The sequence below is a fragment of the Trichomycterus rosablanca genome, chromosome 16 (assembly GCF_030014385.1).
Source record: "Trichomycterus rosablanca isolate fTriRos1 chromosome 16, fTriRos1.hap1, whole genome shotgun sequence".
Classification (NCBI taxonomy): domain Eukaryota; kingdom Metazoa; phylum Chordata; class Actinopteri; order Siluriformes; family Trichomycteridae; genus Trichomycterus; species Trichomycterus rosablanca.
In genome coordinates this window covers 2,830,976-2,852,302 of record NC_086003.1, presented here as the reverse complement: position 1 = coordinate 2,852,302, position 21,327 = coordinate 2,830,976, and the positions used below count along the sequence as shown (strand labels likewise).

The 21,327-nt window shown below is 40.3% G+C and overlaps 1 protein-coding gene across 1 annotated transcript; it reads left to right on the top strand.

The window, feature by feature from the left end:
- The first annotated feature begins 909 nt into the window (after positions 1 to 909).
- On the top strand, positions 910 to 19,514 carry gsna (gelsolin a). The gene is made up of 16 exons (XM_063011150.1): positions 910 to 965; positions 8,571 to 8,768; positions 9,344 to 9,498; positions 9,797 to 9,958; positions 10,053 to 10,202; positions 10,575 to 10,664; positions 10,750 to 10,882; positions 11,054 to 11,358; positions 11,701 to 11,834; positions 12,655 to 12,745; positions 14,888 to 15,058; positions 15,776 to 15,950; positions 16,501 to 16,622; positions 16,739 to 16,816; positions 17,370 to 17,430; positions 17,981 to 19,514. The coding sequence occupies exons 2-16, from the start codon at positions 8,576 to 8,578 to the stop codon at positions 18,148 to 18,150; spliced, it is 2,190 nt and encodes a 729-aa protein (XP_062867220.1). The 5' UTR covers positions 910 to 965; positions 8,571 to 8,575; the 3' UTR covers positions 18,151 to 19,514.
- The last annotated feature ends 1,813 nt before the right edge of the window (positions 19,515 to 21,327 follow it).

The window sequence follows — 21,327 nt, the reverse complement described above, 5'->3', positions numbered from 1 at the left end:
CCAGTGGGGCCAGCGCCCAGGGGCCCTTGAGGTCAGGGGGCCCCGGGGGGGCCCTGGCCCAAAACATTTTGCGATGCCTATCAACATTTATGATACAATATATTTTTATTTCCGAGGGCCCTTCATTTTAAGGATCCTCTGACTATTAGGGACTTTGACCCCAGGGCCTCTTGGGGGCCCTAGCCATGCTTTTGGGGCCCATAGCCATGCTTTTGGGCCCTAGCCATGCTTTTGGGGGCCCTAGCCATGCTTTTGGGCCCTAGCCATGCTTTTGGGCCCCTTATGAAAATGGATGAGGCGTTGTGGCACTGCTCTGACTTCGACTTCTGGCTATTAGGGGTCCTAGGAAAGAGGGGGGCATATTTTTAGAGGGCCCTGGTTATGAGAGCCCCTACCAGGGGGCCCTAGAGAAGAGCAGGGCATACCATTAGAGGGCCCTTGATCACGAGGGCCCCTGCTATGGGGCCCTTGACTTCCATAGAAGTCGTTTACCATGGCTCCTTGACTTTCTAGGGACCTACAAATTGCCAGGCAAGCTACCATATTTCATAACAGACGTTTTGTTGCAAATATGCGATTCAGGCCCTTACTTAATGTTTCTGAATTTGTATTGTTTCAAAATTATTTGCCCAGGGGCCCAGACTATCCTTAATCCGTCCTTGAATATAATACGTTCATCCAAAGAGCCTCTGCATCACCCCCTTCTCCCACACTTCAGTCTGAAGCCCTGCGACCCTGATCAGGATTAAAATGAAATGAATGAATGTAAATAAGACAGATTCTATCCAAACACGGATAAAGGTGTTTAAAACCCTGCAGTGTGTCTTTAAAGAGGCGTGGATGAAACTGCAGCTCTCCAGTTAGTAGTGGGTTGACAGTCAGCCAGTGCGGCGCCGCCCAGCACAGATTTTCATTCTGTAGTCCGACAGCAGTCAAACCCAGGTCAGAAAACTCCTCAACTACAGGTAAGAACTGTTTTACTGCATAATCCTCGCTTTAAATGCATAAATATCAGAGTAATTTTATTCAGCTTAACTTGATTCTTCAGGCTGCAAATACTGGGATACTTTTATATTTAAGTTCCTGTGCAGGCCACATCAGTTGTGCTTTAAACTGCGCCTCGTTTCTCCAGCGGCACAGCTTTTATTTGCATGTTTTGCCCAGTGCGCAAATTTGCACCTATCCCAACTCTATTCGGTGCAGATTTGCGCAACCAGACCATATATGGTCAATACATGCAGCCGTTTTCTCTTCCTTTGCCTCAGTCCTCGCGTATTTGTCACTGTGTATGATGTGAGATTATTAAAGGAAACATAGAAACACATCTTCACGTAACGTTCGTAAAACATCACCCAAAAAGTCATTTCATAGGCTACCCACCCATCCATCTTTTCAGAATCTCGTTTTACAGTAAAGTATTGTGTTTTTTGACAAAGCTGTTAAATCGTATCTCTTTCAGCTATTTAGACGTGGACTTGCTTTTGTATTTTGGATAACTGCTTTGCTGCATAGCTCAATTACATCTTCACGTTCAGCCTCTACATTCTCCACCAAGATTTTCCACAATGAGTGGAATTCATTGTTCCCACAGAAACTTGGATGTCTTGGTAGCAAATATGCACCCCACACCTTGACACTACCAGCACCATGTGTTCCTACTATACAATGCTGTACTTGCTTTCAGGTTTTGATTTGGCTCTTGGTTTGGTGATCATCTTGGTGCTTCTTGTAAATATCAACTGAACATTGATGTTTCTCTTGGTAAGCAGTGGTTTCCTCCTTGCTACCCTCTCATGAGTATAATTTCTGGCTAGGGTCTGTTTTGAACACTAAACTCGGTGTGGATTTCGACATGCCTCTCCCATGTCTAAATGGCTTTCCCGTGGGTGGATTGGCAGCCCATCTGGGCTGTGTTACTACATTGCATCAGGGAGACCGGCATGACTGTGCTCCTCTGGTTTATGAAAACATGGTTTCATTTAGGTTGGTGTAGAGGAACTTCAGTTGACTTCACAGAGACATGACCTCTAAAATTATCCTTCGACTAAATGGGCACAAATTCCCTCAGGCGTATATTTTTCAAGTTTTCTGGAAAGCCTTGCCTGAAGAGTGGAGCCTGTTATGACTGCACTACAAAGCCAACTTTTTATTTATATTACTGCCCATGGTTTTGAAATGGGATGCTTGGCAGGCCCATGGTCATGTCCATATACTATTTTAATATGCTAGTGTATATTGCATTAAGCAGTTTTATCTAGAACTTCCTGTTTTTGATGTGCATGCAATGCATCATGTATAGATACCCTCAGATACCATGGAAACACACAAACAACACAGACCTCAAAATACCACAAGAGGAAGTGCTTGTTGTAGTTTGTATTATCACTATAGGAACCCCAAAGCAGAAAATGTCAGTACATTTAGACTTGATGGACACATTTATTTATATTACAATTTGTAATAATTCATGTGACAATACATTGTTTGCAATCACCGCGACTGGTCTGGTCTTCATTCTATTCAAACCTTGTCAAATTTATGGACAAGATAAATATTGTGCTGCTAGATGAGATGCTATATGATTTAGATGCTGCTCTGATGCTTCTTTTTATTTGTATTTCTTTGGGTAAGCTAATCCAAACAGGCATTGGTGAACACTTTATTATTCTTAACTACTACTACCAACAATCATAATAATCTGGAGAACTCAGTAGACCCGTGGCAGTAAAATTATGCAAACCCACTACAGCTGGCATCCATGGTGTGAATCCCCAGTGGTGCTATCGGCCAGTTGGGTGGCTGTATGATGATTGGCTGTCTGAGATGGGGATGGGTGAGGTCCCGCAATATATTGGCGTGATGGATGAACCCTTGTCTGTATCATAAAACCCCTATACATACAGTATGTACTTTATTTTGTTACCTTCATCTCTTGTTGGTTTACTGGGATGTTTACTGAGATCTACCACCTCAGAAGGTGTTGGCATCTTTTACCCAGTAATTTATCAGCTTTTACTCTTTCATAAGCCAACACTGTTTTCTAAAATGAGGACTAATTTTAGACTAGGACTAGGTTTTGACCCCTCGGTCCATTCATAATTGGAATCCTTCACATGAATTGCTGTACATTGAGAACATGAAAATACACTAAAGATAGACATCCTAGTGATAGACAAACAAGCAGCTCTGCTTCATCCACTGTGTTTACCTTGGCTTTAACATTTGGAAGCCATAATTCTCCTTATCTCTGAGCGTCTGGCTTTTTCATCTGAGGAGGAAGCCTAGTACAAGCGCCTGTCCTTTCACCAGCTGTCCAAATCAATGTGCTCTGTACAGACCTGCTGATCTAAACCCCTCATTTAGATCCAAACCTAAAAGACAGTAAATTGCAGTTTAGTGAAAATAGCATGCAATTACAGCAAGTTCAGAGAGGACTCCAAATCTGTCTAGGGTTCCATATTCAGCTCACATGGTAAACGTGTACACTGGGTAAATCTTACCCTCTGTGTGGGCATCTGAGAGCTTCTTGCTGAGGTGTTCTCTAGCTAGGGCCTAAAGTTAATGTGCCTCCAAGTGCCACTTGTAGTATTTACTGAACTAGGAGCCCTCTGATGCTAGTCAGATTAAAAAAACCTTTTCGGAACACAACAAGAGAGAACATTGGAGCCTGGAGGACCTAGAAATGTTCAGTTCCTATTTTGGATTCTCATATCTTATTAATCTTGACAGGAAATGCCTCAGTGATGTAATGTGGGCAAAGATAGGTTGTCAAAAGTATTATTTTTGCCACACTGCTCTTCCAGTATCCAGTTAAGAATGGACAAGACCACAATGGTCAGATCAATATTGATCTACAATTAATCAATATTGGCTTGTTAGATATTTACTTGTATGTTTTTTTGTTTTTACCAAACCTTTGAAGCTGGCATCTGCCAAACCCAGATTCTTCTGTTCGATTACCAAATAATGAAACATGATTTGTTTTCACTGCTCCTGAGTCCAATGACTGTTTACCTCACTTCATTCCAGCCTACACATGACACTTGTGCCTGGTGGTCTAATTCTTGTGAGTGGTTGCTTGGTCATGGAAACCCAGTCTGTAAAGCTCCTGACATGCAGTTTTAGTGCTGACATTGTGCAGAGTAAAGCTTAATTGACTTGTGGTGGCATCCTTGCTTTTAGAGAGCTTAACTGACTTGTGCTGTAGGCTTGATTTGTGCAGAAATAGGTGTGGCTACACTTCAAGATTACTTCAAGTTCGGATAATAATTAAACTACAATTCATAGCCGTGAGCAGTAAAATCCACCCCACCCACACAGTGACTCATGTTTTATGTGCCACTTGGGCACAACCATGGTTGATACAGTCACAGTGATGTCATTATCCCAGTGTTCGGTGTCTTTTAGTTCAGTGGTTTTGTAGAGAAGTAATGCTTGCTGATATTATTTGCATTTTATATACTGCCCTAGATTTTCTGGAAGTGAGGACTGTATGATGATTGTTAAAATAATCATTGTTTAATGTACACTATATGGACAGTATTGAAACACCACTTCTAACACAATAGTTGTTAAGATTTATTAATAAATCAGTTATATAAGTAAAATTATAAGCTTCCAACTTTGCAGCAACAGTGGAAGGCGCTTTCCTGTTCCAGCAACACTGTTCCCCTGTGCACACAGCAAGCTCTATAAAGCCATTAAGAAAAGCTCAGGTTAAAGAAACTCCACTGCCCAAACTGGAACATCAACTGAGGCTTTCTTGACCAACAGTGCTTAGCCATACAGATGCTCTTTTGACTGAATAGGCACAAATTCCCACTGAATCCCAGTCAGAAGAGTAGCTAAAAAGATCACATAGATGTCACTCTATTTAAATACTATTTATTTTCGTAATGGGACGTCCAACAAGCTTATGGTCGGGTGTCCAAATACATTTGGCCAAATAGTGTGTATATGCGTGTACAGTCCTTCTGCATGTTTCTCATATTCTGCTTTACAGTAAACACAAATCTCATCTTTCTCATGTAGCTTTAATAGCATGCTGGCTGGCGAGTCTTCTCCCTGTGCTCCTCTCCCATTTTCCCATGAGTCCTTGATGCATGCAACGTCAGTCATGTGACCAGGGCTATTTATAAAGCTGTTTAGACTGGCAAACTCTCACATGGTGACACGTGGATGTAACAGCAGCAAAATGCAAATGGTTCAACTACACCTACTGCACCAGCTCTGCTATGAGACGTGTGTATGTGTGAGCCAGATACAGTGTGTGTTTATTGGAGTCTTTATATAGCTTTGATCATAAAGTGGAATGGATCTTCATACCACAGATAACTCAAAGCAAGCTAAACAGCTTTGCAAGGGAATACTACAGATTTTAACTTGTGGTGTCTAAATATGTTTTCTAATTATTATTAAGTACCAGAATAGGATGATTTCTTGCTTTGCCTTCATTGTATCCACTTATAATTAATACATTGTCATGTCAGGCAGAAAAAAGTCCTGAGGAGATTTCACACATCCCATGTGTGCAAGATCTAATTACCCAGACCTCATATGGTTGGATCAGATCCAGAGGGACCAGTTGTGTTTGTGTTGAGTAACAACTGTTTTAACATGACTGTATCTTGAAATAAACATGGCTGGTGTGTGACGTGCAGTTTCCTCACTACAGATTATGTCTACAGTTCAGGCATTTCTGCCAGAGCCATTCCTAACAGGTATATACACTGACCAGGCATAACAGTATGACCACTGACAGGTGAAGTAATTTGTTTGTTAAATAAGGTAATTTAATGTCAGTATAATTGTCAGTATGATTAGATGATGACTTCTGCAATGTAATCTGTTTGAGGGAAGGAATTTCTAACTTCAACTTCCCTAAAATGATTCATTAGACAGGACACTTCCTTTACTGAAAAAAAACAATTAATGTGTTAATTAGCTTCGCAGCCTATACACCAGCAGAGAGAGGCAAACAGTGCATTAAAAGGTACATTTTGACTGGTTCTGTGTCTGTTTATTAAATGTTCAGTGGTTGGTTGTCCCAGAGAGGAGCTAGCAGAGCTGAAAAATCTCAAACATCCCTACTCGCCTACCACAAGTGGAGGTAAACTGTGCCAACACGAGCCCCTCTCTAAGAGCCCCAGTGCAGTACCATGCTGAATGAATTCAGAGCAGTGTGTGTACAGGTCCTTCTCAAAAAATTAGCATATTGTGATAAAGTTCATTATTTTCCATAATGTAATGATACAAATTAAACTTTCATATATTTTAGATTCATTGCACACCAACTGAAATATTTCAGGTCTTTTATTGTTTTAATACTGATGATTTTGGCATACAGCTCATGAAAACCCAAAATTCCTATCTCAAAAAATTAGCATATCATGAAAAGGTTCTCTAAACGAGCTATTATATATCTCAAAAAATTAGCATATTTCATCCGACCAATAAAAGAAAAGTGTTTTTAATACAAAAAAAGTCAACCTTCAAATAATTATGTTCAGTTATGCACTCAATACTTGGTCGGGAATCCTTTTGCAGAAATGACTGCTTCAATGCGGCGTGGCATGGAGGCAATCAGCCTGTGGCACTGCTGAGGTGTTATGGAGGCCCAGGATGCTTCGATAGCGGCCTTAAGCTCATCCAGAGTGTTGGGTCTTGTGTCTCTCAACTTTCTCTTCACAATATCCCACAGATTCTCTATGGGGTTCAGGTCAGGAGAGTTGGCAGGCCAATTGAGCACAGTAATACCATGGTCAGTAAACCATTCACCAGTGGTTTTGGCACTGTGAGCAGGTGCCAGGTCGTGCTGAAAAATGAAATCTTCATCTCCATAAAGCTTTTCAGCAGATGGAAGCATGAAGTGCTCCAAAATCTCCTGATAGCTAGCTGCATTGACCCTGCCCTTGATAAAACACAGTGGACCAACACCAGCAGCTGACATGGCACCCCAGACCATCACTGACTGTGGGTACTTGACACTGGACTTCAGGCATTTTGGCATTTCCTTCTCCCCAGTCTTCCTCCAGACTCTGGCACCTTGATTTCCGAAAACAGTACTTTGGACCACTGAGCAACAGTCCAGTGCTGCTTCTCTGTAGCCCAGGTCAGGCGCTTCTGCCGCTGTTTCTGGTTCAAAAGTGGCTTGACCTGGGGAATGCGGCACCTGTAGCCCATTTCCTGCACACGCCTGTGCACGGTGGCTCTGGATGTTTCTACTCCAGACTCAGTCCACTGCTTCCGCAGGTCCCCCAAGGTCTGGAATCGGCCCTTCTCCACAATCTTCCTCAGGGTCCGGTCACCTCTTCTCGTTGTGCAGCGTTTTCTGCCACACTTTTTCCTTCCCACAGACTTCCCACTGAGGTGCCTTGATACAGCACTCTGGGAACAGCCTATTCGTTCAGAAATTTCTTTCGGTGTCTTACCCTCTTGCTTGAGGGTGTCAATGATGGCCTTCTGGACAGCAGTCAGGTCGGCAGTCTTACCCATGATTGCAGTTTTGAGTAATGAACCAGGCTGGGAGTTTTTAAAAGCCTCAGGAATCTTTTGCAGGTGTTTAGAGTTAATTCGTTGATTCAGATGATTAGGTTAATAGCTCGTTTAGAGAACCTTTTCATGATATGCTAATTTTTTGAGATAGGAATTTTGGGTTTTCATGAGCTGTATGCCAAAATCATCAGTATTAAAACAATAAAAGACCTGAAATATTTCAGTTGGTGTGCAATGAATCTAAAATATATGAAAGTTTAATTTTTATCATTACATTATGGAAAATAATGAACTTTATCACAATATGCTAATTTTTTGAGAAGGACCTGTATGTTCGCAGTCAGAATCGTTGGTAATTCCCATCAGAGGAAGCAGCTGGTGTAAATCCTATGAGCAGCTGCCGATTTGAGTCACGGCTTTTCCTCTTCATGAGGGCTTGGCCCAAATGTCCTTCAACACGGAATTCCAGTGCCTGGGCTTATAGAAACTCCCAGTTCTCCCAGTTTTTGTGTGTATTAAGCTGAGGGGCACTGTATATCGTCGCTGTCCGATGAAAAACATGTATCTCCACTTTTAGTGGTTTTCACTTTTTTTTTACATGTGTTGATTGTGGGTATAAATCTGTGTCTGTCCATAGCAGCGAATATCAAAGTGACCAATAATAAGATTAAAAATCACGCAATCTCTTTAACAAGTATCTCCATTGTCTGCTAGACCTGTCCATCAAAACCGCGTATCTGCTCTTCCTTCCCCCTCCGGTACTGTTTGAGAAATGCGTAATATTTGATCTATACAGTTTATGCAGGTTATTTAATTGCATGGTAGTAAACATGATTTATATTTGTACACGTAAGTCCATTTTATATATGAAACCGACGGACTGACGACCTGAAAAATTTTAATTTCTGTGCTGAATTGTATGTAAATGTCGCCATCTGTGGTTTGTTTGCATCATTACAGCCAGGTGAAATTTTTTTTGCTCTTTACTAAAAAGCTGCGTTTTTGGAGATACGTGTTTTTCATCGAAAAGCGACGATATGTCTGTTTATCTGTGCATTATTTGTGTGCCCCTATAGGCAGTATGGTGTACCACGCAGAGTTTGAGAAGGCAGGGCAGCAGCCTGGACTGCAGGTGTGGAGAATTGAGAACTTCGATCTTGTTCCCGTACCCGAGAACCTGTATGGTGGGTTCTACACCGGCGACGCCTATTTGGTCCTAAATACCATCAAACAGCGATCCGGCAACCTGCAGTACGATCTCCACTTCTGGCTGGGTAAGACTTAGAACTTAGAGTCAAAACAGGACACGAGGGATGTAATGGGTCAATCAAAACAGACCGGCTCTGACCTATAAAAGCGTTCAGCATGAATAATTAGATAGCTCCAGCTAAATGAACAGCTCAATAGAGACTGGGTGAGGAATGTGTCATGGTAGATCTCGGTATATTGTGGATTCTTTTATTGGAAACTTCACGGCAAACACTGGCTGATTTCAGGCCAACAGTGCTCGAAGCAAAGATATAAAGCAAGCAACATCATGTGATCAGAAAGTAGAGGAAAGCTAACACATATTGCTCATGAAAAAAGCTTATAGCTGTACGCCTACAATGTTAAAGAGGCCAGTCAGCTTCAAACAGTATTTAGAACCCCAACAACACTGCTGCACCTAATACATTCATACCACAAAATGGTTCAAACACCTAAACATCTGGTCAGTAGGGTCCTATGGTGGTCTGATTCGATTGATAATTGAATTACAGGGGGTGACAAGGTGTACAGAGATACACTTTAGGCTACAGTTAGTAATTGTATACCCACAAAGTTCATCTGTCTTGTCTGTGTTTTCCAGGCGATTATTGTACGCAGGATGAAAGTGGATCAGCCGCCATATTTACTGTACAGATGGACGACTATCTGGGTGGGAAACCCATCCAGTACCGTGAGGTCCAGGGTCATGAATCTAAAACCTTTCTGGGCTACTTTAAGAAAGGTCTGCAGTACATGGTACGAGACGTGCACAATTTTCCTGTTAACTATCTAGACATGACAGTTAGCTTAGCTGGTAATCAGAAGCTTGTGGGTTCAATCCCCATCACTGTCAAGTTGCTAGTGTTGGACACCTGAGCACCTCAATTGCTCATTCTGTATTCAGTCACAGTTAAGTCATTTCAGATAAAAGCATCTGCTTATGGTGTAGGTACAGATACGGTGCTGATGAGAGAACCTCATTCTAATTTATCACACCCTCAACATTCTCACAGAACGTAACTCCTGATTAATAATGTGCTGTTTTTATTTTTAGAAAGGAGGAGTCGCTTCAGGCTTTAAGCACGTCGTCACCAACGAGGTGGTGATGCAGCGTGTGCTCCAAGTCAAAGGTCGACGTGTTGTTAGAGCAACGGAGGTGCCAGTTAGCTGGGATAGTTTTAACCGGGACGACTGTTTCATCCTGGATCTTGGCAACGTGAGTATCACTAAAATAGATAGAGTTGAAGCAGTAGGTAATAATGTCAACCAGACCACGGTAAAATACTTGTGTCCTAACGTGTGTATGACAGGAAATCTACCAGTGGTGTGGATCCAAGAGCAACCGCTTTGAAAAGCTGAAAGCCACTCAGCTGGCCAAAGCCATCCGGGATAACGAGCGCAGTGGAAGAGCCCGGGTCTACGTGTGTGATGAAGGTGTGGAACGGGAAAAGATGCTTGAGGTCAGTGGAACAACCTAAATTAAACCTAAACACAAAGGGGAATTACTAATAATACATATACCAACATACCCAGCCATGGAACCAACCAAAGTGCTTTAGATTTCCAGATAAAAGGCCTTCTCTTAATACCTAGAAAGAGGCTGTTTGCTCTCTTGGACTCCCTTCCACAATAGACTAGGCATCGTTGAGGCTCAAACTCAACATTTAAAGTGCATCATGGCTACTCTGTGCATCAAGGGTCAATAACACAGAGATTATACGTATATTCATGCGCAGATCATACCAGACCTTTATTATTCTAATTAAAAAGCAACCTTATAGTGCGTTATTGCTTGATTACAGTAGTAACTTGTGTTTCTTTTGTGACTCCAGGTTCTAGGAGCAAAGCCTGACCTACCTGAAGGTGCCAGTGATGACGTGGTAGCAGATGCCTCCAACCGGAAACTGGCTAAACTCTACAAGGTACCAGTTACCTCCACAGAGTGGAGATGAACAATGCAGTCGAAATCTGGTGGCATGATGTAATTTACTGTCCTGTAATCTACAGGTTTCTGATGCCAGTGGCACCATGGCCATGGCATTGGTGGCCGATGAGAACCCGTTCACCCAGGGTACCCTGGAGTCTACAGACTGCTTCATTCTGGATCATGGGTCAGACGGAAAGATCTTTGTATGGAAAGGTAAGTGGCTGATTGGCATTTAGTCAGAGTTGTTTTTAGACTTAAGGGTCCAGTGCTATCATATCAAGTGGGATTTGTGGGAAATGGCTGGTAAAAATGACAGCATCATATGGCAGCCATTTTTTTTTGCCAAATATGCCAATAACAATTAACAATTGCTCCACTGAACAGGAAAGGACGCCAATGTTGAAGAACGCAAGGCTGCCATGAAAGCGGCGAACGGCTTCATTGCAAAGATGGGTTACCCGAAACACACCCAGGTTCAGATCCTGCCCGAAATGGGCGAGACGCCCCTGTTCAAGCAGTTCTTCAAGAACTGGCACGACGTGGACCAGACAGAGGGCATGGGTACGGCATATGTATCCAACCACATTGCCAAGGTCGAGAAGGTGCCGTTCGATGCCGCTACGCTGCACAACTCGACCGCTATGGCGGCGCAGCACGGCATGATCGACGACGGCAGTGGAGAAAAACAGGTCAGTATGTTTGATTCCGATTCAATTCTGGTGCTTCTATTTTGGATGTCTGGTGGTGCTTTTGACTCGGCTGGGTGCCTAAACAGGCACAGATCACCTCTGTCTGGTTGAGGCACCTGCTTTAGTGGTGGTGTGTTTACTGAGTTCCTAGCATGGCTCTCGGTGTGTGTGGTACGTTTCTCTGCAAGATACCTGTAGACAAACAGAACAAGGAGATTAACAATGATTAGATAAAGACGGGGATTATATTTGTGTGTGCATGTGTGTGTGTGTGTGTGTTTTGTTAGATAATACCAAACTGGATACAAATGTATGTATTATCATAATATTATATCCTTGTAGATCTGGCGTATTGAGGGATCAGATAAGGTTCCTGTTGACCTCTCAACATATGGACAGTTCTATGGGGGAGACAGTTACATCATCCTTTATAACTACAAACATGGAGGCAGACAGGGACACATCATCTACATTTGGTAAGAAGATGAACCAAACAGCTCTGGAATGAACTGGAATATCAACTGTGGCTTTCTTGACCAGCATCGGTGCCTGGTTGTACAAATACCTTTTGGTCTAAATGGGCACAAATTCCCACACACAAACACAGCCTTTTCAAAAGCATGGCTGTTATAACTATAACTTCATGTCCCTGAAAATGAGGTTTCAGTACAAGGACGAAGCCGCATGTTTATTAAATCAGCACCTTGAATCTTGTTTACAGGAGTGTTAAATTACTGCTTACTGTAGGACTGGTTTGAGTGGATCAGTAAATACTGTTTATACCCTGTTGGTACCCTTTGTAAGTCTACTGTTACAAGACCAGAGGTATTTTCTTTTTTGTTGCCTAAATATGTTTGGTTGAAGCACTGTTCTCCTCTCAGAATTGACATTAAGGTGTTAAAAAATCCCACCAACACTGCTGCACTTAATACACCCATGCCAGTACAATACACACTGCCATGTTATTACTATATTGCCGTCATTGCAGTGCTGAGAATGCCCCACCACCCAAACATCTGATTAGTAGAGTCTTACAGGGGTGTACAGAGCAATATATGGGCACCATCTGATCATATGTCATTCATATGGTTGGTTTAGCGCATACATTGGCCGACTTAATCTGGATGGCCAGTATTCCTGGCGTCTCTTTGCTATCACCAAGTGGAACAGCAGATATTCAGAGAGTCATAAATAGATCCGACGTGCTAGAACATGCTATCAAAAACTCTCAGCCGTTTGATAATATTAAAAGCTGTGTTGGGATGAGTTGTTTACCAAGTGCCGTATTTTCTGCAGGCAGGGTCTGGACTCCTCACAGGATGAAATTGGAGCATCGGCCATCCTGGCTACGCAGCTAGACGATGAGCTGGGCGGAGGACCTGTACAGGTAGGGTTCAAGGATTCAGGGTTTTATTGTAGTCATCAACGGACAAGAAGAAATACAGACAAGACAACTCAACTCAGACAGACCACTCCAACAACCGTACAACATTACTTTTATACAAATCTGTAAGTGTAGGTAGTTTACTGAATCCTGTTAGAACAGTGAACCTGAATGTTTGGTCAGAAGAGAGCTTTTTGTTAACCAGCACTTACGGTGTGTTTAGCGTAAGAGGAAAGTATGTATACAGAACTAAACTGATAAACTAAAGTTATATTTTTTGTCCAAAAGAATTCATGGCTGCCTTGACCTTAAAACTAAAGTCCCTAATGTTTGGATCTTTCGTCAAGACAGTGATCCAAAACATACATCCAGTTTTACAACAAAAGGTCTAATGAATACAGAATAAAACTTCTGCCATTACAATCCAGTCCACTGACCTAAACCAAACTGAAAATCTGTGGAGAATAGCTGAAGAGAAGAAGTAAGGAATTCTCTAAAGGGAATAATCTGAACAGGTTCTGTATTGGATCTTATGAAGCATTGTAGGTGTTGAAGACATTGAATAGTTCATTATAAGTGAAGAAATTAAATAGAAATGCTCTAGAAAATGAGCATCTTCATTTCAGAGGACTTAAATTGTTTAAAGTTTGGATCTTTTGGAAAGACAGTGATCCAAAACATCCAGGTCAACAAAAAATGGTCTAATGAATACAGAATAAAACTTCTGCCATTGCAATCCAGTCCACTGACCTAAACCAAATTGAAAATCTATGGAGATTGATCCCAGAACAGATGACTTTTCCTAAGCTAATAATCGGACAGGTTCTAAATAGTTGAATAGTTCATTATAAGTGAAGAAGTTAAACAGAAATGCTTTAGAATTTGAGTTTTTCCTTGTACACCCAGCTGCTACACCATTTTTTGTGAACATTAAGGCAACTAAAACTTCACCAAGCATTCATTTTTTCATCTTTGCTCATCTTCATGTCTTCATCTGTGCTCAGCTTCATCCTCATTTGTCCTTTTTTGCTGTTCTTGCTTTATTTACGTCTCATGTCTGTCTGTAGGTGGCTGGTGCTCCCATCACTACTCAGGTAGCTTTGTTCTGAACCAGCATGACTTTTTTACAGAGTAAAAACACAGATACTAAATGTCTTGGTGGTTTCTTAGAAAAAAAATACATTTCCAGGATGCATGCTGGAAAAAGAAACTGAAAAGAAATCTGTGCATTTAACAAGCTCCAGTGATCGTGTTGTCTTTGTTTCCAGTTTTAAATCTATGTATGTTTGCCAAGACTTTCCACACTAACCCAGCTCTACCAGTGGCCACAAATATTTATATTAATAAAAATAAATTAGTTTTAATATGTAAATGAAATGAAAATTTAAAATGTTCGTCTGTTATGAGTCTTTCAAACCACTCACAGAACAACCCATGATAATGATAATAATAAATAATTAGTCTTCTTAAAATATTAAACGTCGGTTTACACTAAAAATTGATTGGAATGAGCCTAAGTAGAACTCAGACGTGGTTAAACATTCAGAAAACAGATTTAAAGCCCATGTTCCAATCTTGGCTAAAACAGGCTGAAAGTAAACAAGTACATAATTCAATTTAGACTGAGCAGCTTTGGAAGAGAGACAGTCGGGCTCAGTGTTTGAGGGAAAGGGAGCACAAGAGACTTTTTTGTACTAGACTTAATGCAGCAATGCTTTTTCCAGACGTTGAACGGCCGGCTGTCAGCCAACACGCCACAAGAGCTGATGGGAATGTTGGCAACAACTCTATACTCTCTCTGATTGGTTTAAAATAACCACTTGGTGGAAATCTACTCAAACAGCAGCAAAACTGTGTGTCATGTTAGTGCATAATTAATGTGTTCATGAATTACTGTAAACACTGCAATAAAAGTGCAAGCCACAAACAATATTTGGCTTAATAGCAGTGGTGCACAAATGAAATGAAAGGTGTGTAATGAGCACAGTCCAAGCCTCGTCCCTAGTCATAGCATTTGAGTTCTATCCATACTAATCACTAAGCAACAGAATGAAATGCATCAGTGTACTAACGCATGTTACCATTCGATGTCTGTTCCTTCAGCTATATGTTTGCAATATTTAACCTTGTCTGTGTGTTTGTCAGGTGCGTGTGGTGCAGGGTAAGGAACCGGCACATCTGATGAGTCTGTTTGGAGGAAAACCCATGGTGGTGTACAAGGGTGGTACGTCCAGAGACGGAGGCCAGACTGAACCCGCACAGACCCGACTGTTCCAAGTGCGCTCCAACTCGACCGGCTGCACTCGTGCGGTGGAGGTATGTGCTTAACACAGAGGGGTTCTGGCAAAAACGCTGTCGTACAGCCCCTGTGGCTTGCTGTTCTGCCAGGAAACAGTCATGTTTGAACATTTAGTAATTTAAGAACTAAATAAATATGCATATATAGTCTTTTAAAGTCATTTAGAAGAAAATTACAAAGAGAACAGTACCTGGGCTTGGTGCTTGTTGCCACAGTTTGTAGATCAGAACACAATCACAGACAGAAGCATTATTGTTTCTCCAATTGATAAGAGTGTTGGAAGTTTAGGAAACTACTAATTTAGAGTATGAATTTAGATGTCCAACATCAGTGCCTGACCTCACTGACCAAATCTGTATTTTGAAAGCTACAAAAAGAGGCAGATCTTCAATATAAATACCCATGGCTTTGGAATGGAAAGTCCAACAAGCTCATTGTGGTCAGGTGTCATGTTTTTTGCCCAGTTCTATGGTTCTGCTCAGGGCTCCACTGGATCATTGGAACCAGTAAGACTTATTTTCTCCCCATCACACATGTGTGTCGTTTTTAAACTGGATTAAATAATTTTAAGCATCAGATAGATGCAAATTTCACATATAGTTCATTTCTGCAAAATTTCATAGTTTCATAGTTCATAGTTTATAGATTAGTCTAGACCTACACCAGAAAACACTGTATACATAATTAAAGACACTTTCTTATTATTCCACTCTTGTTTAAATTCCTCCCTCCAGGTCGACGCTGTGTCTGGCAACCTGAATTCTAACGACGCCTTCATTCTGGTGACTCCATCGGGCTCCTTTATGTGGGTCGGTGTGGGTGCCAGTGACGCAGAGAAACATGGAGCCCAGCAGCTGTGTGCCATCCTCGGGGTGGCTGCATCCGAAATTCCAGAGGGAGGAGAGAGTGGTAAGAGCAGAACACTTGGTCACATTTATGAAATAATAAATTTGCAACGGCTGACAAAATCCCCTTCTTGAAAGTGAACACATTGATTGTTTAGGCAGCTTTTACAAGCTTTTTTTTTTAAACATAGATTAAAAAAGTATTAATATAATTTTAAATAATCTTATTGATGAACTAAAGGTAACAGGAGTTTACTATCAGGGTGCATGTTTCAACATTTGGCTGTATTGTGTTTATCACAATGTATCACACCAAAATATATATAGAGCAGACAAAAGGCGCTGCTGATGTACAAATCACATATTATTCACAAAAAATACTTTCAAAATACAAATGACACTATTAATTCTGTACTGATTCAACCTACTGTATAGTACAGTAGACGTCACTCAGGGTTATGGACACATTTATTTCTGTCACATCATTGTTCTAGCTTCTGCTGTAGGGACCCTTTATCGTTCCTTCCTTGAAACAAGGCGAGCACATATGAATTTGTTCTGGTGTCCGCATACATCAATTTAGTGATGATTTAAATTCTTTGTTTCCTGTGGAGGTGATTTCTGGGGGGCTCTGGGAGGAAAGACGGAGTATCGTACCTCCACCAGGCTAAAGGATAAGATGGACACTCATCCACCCAGACTGTTCGCCTGCTCCAACAAAACCGGACGCTTCATTGTAAGTGTGTGACACAAACCCTGTGTACATGGATTATGTACACTTGATAACGTGTTTGCGTCCCCGGTGTAATGTGAGAACAGATTCTGAAGCAGATTGTTTTTATGCTTGTGCAGATTGAGGAGGTACCTGGGGAGATGACTCAGGAGGATCTCGCCACTGATGATGTTATGATCCTGGACACCTGGGACCAGGTAACTTCTTCTGATTTCTTATAAACGGTGAACTTTATGTCCACACCATTTACGTTATTACAAATTTGGACCAGATCAGTTTCATGAATTGACTGCTAAGATTCAGACTTGCTTTTCGTAATATCTCATCTTCCATCTCCACCATGCAATTCTATACCAATTAATATTACTTAAAAACAAGTGTTAGTTTGTTTTGGCCATTATTTAATGTAAAATTGCTTTTGGCATTATTTTACAAAGAAAGAAGCAGAGGGGTAGGTGCACAGGGACTGACGATCCCAAATCCCCTTCTCATCATCAACCTAAAAACAACTCGGCACCTACCACACCCGACCCTCCCATATTGGCTTAGCTAATCATTCCACATCAGACATCTAAACCAATTCATCTAAATGAATAGCTAGAACTAATTTAGAACCTCTTAACTCTTGGTGGATTGTTAACAAGACACTACTAATATGATCCAGATACAAGAAAAACAAATCAAGATGTAAATAATCATAGTAAGAATGTCATGTTGAGGTCTTCTGGGATTTGTGTGGTTGTGTTGCAGGTGTTTGTGTGGCTCGGTAATGAGGCACATGAGGAGGAAAAGACCGAGGCCATGGCTTCAGGTGAGGCTCATTACACACAAATAAATAACAGTTGAAGAAATATGGAAGGTTATTATGCATGTTTTCTTTTAGCGTCATTTGTGGCTTATTTTAATTTGCTTCTTCTATATGGTTGGTACATTGATTTTGAAGATTTTAAATAACCCTAGTTGTATATTTTAACACACTAAAATACTTAAAATGTAATGTTTTTTTTATTACTGTCTAGGTTTAATGTTTCTCATTTAATTCAATTTAAATCTACCTCAGTTTGAGTTCGTCTAAATGCCAAATGATTTTCTATTAATTATATTTGCTCATTATATAAAAGCAATACTGTACTTGACTTAAGAGCACTAGTCTGTTTTCTGGTACACTATGGGTCTGTCTGAAAACCTAGTGAGCTGCCTTTTACAGAAAACTCAGCATAACCATAAAACTCATTCAGTCACAAATAAAGAAAAAAAATCATTATACGTCCCATGATTGCCCTGGCATGCGTGTCTTATTCAAGTGTAAGTAACCTTCTGACTTCAACTATGAATGACTTTCAATCTGCTTTATATTTCAGCTGTGAAATACATCGAAACAGACCCTGCCAACCGCGACCGCCGCACGCCCATCGTGAAGATCAAGCAGGGCTCCGAGCCGCCCACATTTACTGGTTGGTTCCTGGGCTGGGATTACGACTACTGGACATGCGACCCACTACAGCGCTGCTTAGCTGAACTTGAAATTTAAACCCTCACCCCTAAGCTTTTGACGCCCTTTTGCCTTGGAAAACTCAGCCTTGGGCTGCAGTCACCAAAGTTTATGTGTTTTCTTGCACTTTTAATATTATAGCAATAGTTAACTGGTCAGCAGTTACTTCTGGCAATCGTAAAAAAAAAAGCATTATATATATAAATATAATAAGTTGCACCTAGAGAGCATTAACATTCAGCTTTACTCCTGTCTCACACGTGCTTCCTCTGATGCACATACAGCTTACAGATGCTCTTTATTGGCTGGACTTACTGTGACTGTTAAATGCAATCTATCCTATCGATAATGCAGGTTCAATTTTGTTCTGTCAGATACCTGACCATTTAGAAAAAAACACAACAGACTGAAACACTGATATTTTAGTTGATTATAAACTGTCAATAAACATTATAGCGTAATTATTATAAAACCAGCTAAATAAACTGGTATTTTGAAACTGCAGTATGTCAGCAGTGAATAATCTGATGCTTGCAAGCAGCCTGTCAATTCACATTCATGTCATAGTTAAACCATAACATTTAAGTCCAAAAAACTGGGCCAGATCAGATGTGACGGCACTTAACTACAAATAAATACATTCATTTTTGTCAACTGCTTTATCCTGGTCTGAGGGTCTGTATCTACCATTGATCATGTTACAATAAATCAGGATAAAAGTGACTGTTAAATCCACAACCATGAATCTATGATAAACAGGATTGCCTTGAATTCTTTCACTGTGTGTTTTATATAGATTATTATTGTTATTTAAAAAACGTATATTTGTTCAAGTACATGTAATATGCTGCAATTCCTGACTTACAGTAGGTGTTCACTTACACTTTTGCCTTGTTGCATGCCGTTCGTTTCAATGATGAGCTCTTATCCGCACACTTGCATGTTAGTTGTGGTGTGGAGGTCATGAGTTTATCCATCAGATGTTCTTCATTTAATCAGAAAAAGCAATCAGAAAACTGCAAGTTAACATGTACTGTAAGGCGCTACCAAAACAGTTCATCCTTGTTCCTTTCGCGTGGTTGCTTCTAGATGTGTTTTTGCATTTTTTATCTGAGTAACTAGTACCTCAAAATTTGAAATATGCGTAATGCAATCAACATTCAAAATTCATTGTTCTCCACCATGTTGCTGTTAAACTTGATGTTAGTGGATTTGGGGTATGGGTATCACAGTCTTTAAAATGCAACGGTCATGTCTACTTTCTCCAAACTGCCTTTTATTATCATATGCACAGCAGCAAATGTCTGCTTAGTCTCTTTCTCTCTCTCTGGTGTTTTTGTAATTGCTCTGATTGCTTTTTTTTATTTAAGCTCTTTTTCTTTTGTTTTTCAAAATAAAGCCTTTCAAATTAAAAAATGCACAACTGTCCTAAAGTCTTAATTTTAAGTTTTACTTTTATCAATACAAATGAAAATAGAATTATATAAGCAGAAAGGACCAGCATCCAAATAGGTAATATAGGTAATAAATTAGGTAATAAAAATGCTAAACCTTAATTTAATTAGGAAGAGCACTGTCGCCTCACAGCAAGAAGGTCCTTGGTTCAATCCCCAGGTGGAGTGGTCCAGGTCCTTTTTGTGTGCAGTTTGCATGTTCTCCCCGTATCTGCGTGGGTTTCCTCCAGGAGCTCCAGTTTCCAAAGACGTGCAACTGAGGTGAATTGGAGGTACAACATTGTGCATGACTGTGTTTGACATTGACCATGTGAACTGATGAATCTTGTGTAATGAGTAACTACTTCCTGTCATAAATGTAACGAAAGTGTAAAACATGATGTTAAAATCCTAATAAATAAATAAATAAATTAGGAATAGAATAGAATGTAATATACGTACCATGGAATATCAGGAAAGGCCAGTAATTTGTATGTTACATAGTAATAAGGTTACAATAGCCATGTGAAGGTGTCAATACCTAGCCTAGCCAATTAGTTCACTGCTGAGATACTGACTTAAAGCTAAATAACTCATACACCATAACTATTATTATTATTATTATTATAAAAGATATACAATAAAGGCTTGTGCACTGTGTGCAGTATTCTAACTATACAAAAGACATTACAGCTGTGAGTTTATATCCAAGCTCAACAACACCGGTACTTGTTAGCTTAGTCGCTAGTGTTAGCTGCTAAGCTAATTGCAGTGATTTCTGTATTTATAACTATCATATTAATATTATAATTCATATATTGTTGTAAGTAGCTGCTCTCAGTAGGGTTGTAAATAAATTCAGATGTTCAAAGCGGTCACATATTTTATTTCTGGATGATTTACTTTCTCACAACGTTACCATCATAGTGTATCACCACCAAGCCACTAACTCATACATAGTTGTGTTTACTGGGTGAATAAATATGTACATTTTTATAAGTGACCGAATATATGTGTCCTGATTCATTTAAATTTAATATAGATTAGTTCTGTTTACATTTATAAGCACAAAGTCAAAAGAAAAGAGCATTTATTCATCAAAATACAAGCGCACGGGATGAGAGCCTCACTACGCATGCTCCGATTCTGACCTACGTACCAGGGTGGTTCGTGAATTTGCGTAAGGTGGGCAAAGTGCGTAAGATACAAACGTATAATTTACACCATCATTTCCATAAAATTGCCCCTATTTCTGTATGTGCAAAGCAAAGTATTCACAAACTTACAATTTACTGTCAGAAATGAAAGAACGAATGAAGAAAATATTAATTAGATCCGAGAGAAAGTCTCAGGATGGAGATTGATATACGCTTCTGCTAGCTTTAAAAGTGGCATCAAGGACACAAAACAAAACCATGGACTTACATTAAATGTGTTTTGCATTATTTCTTTGCCCAACTGTAATTAGTCCTACATTTCATAATGCAAAGAAGCCTTTAAGCATGCAAACAAACCATCACCTCGACTAAAGAACCATTGTTTTTAAGTGTGTGTGCAAATCAGGACAGTAATCAAGTACTTTATTTGTACTTGTAAATACACACAGACAATAAAACTAATCACTCTTTGTGCAAAATAAGCAGCATGAACAATACAAACAACACAAACATTTACCGATACAAGTGCAGCCAACTTAGCTGCCAGTTAATGTATGCCAGTTTTGATAATAAATGGAAATTTGACCAAATGAATCGTTTTCTGTCAGAATGTTTGTGGTGTTTCT

Bases quoted from the DNA above. Each gene is read 5' to 3' on its own strand.
- gsna (XM_063011150.1), top strand. From the start codon at position 8,576: ATGGTGTACCACGCAGAGTTTGAGAAGGCAGGGCAGCAGCCTGGACTG. The intron at 9,959-10,052 runs GTGAGTATCACT...TGTGTATGACAG, and splicing joins TCATCCTGGATCTTGGCAAC to GAAATCTACCAGTGGTGTGG. The intron at 16,817-17,369 runs GTAACTTCTTCT...GTTGTGTTGCAG, and splicing joins TCCTGGACACCTGGGACCAG to GTGTTTGTGTGGCTCGGTAA.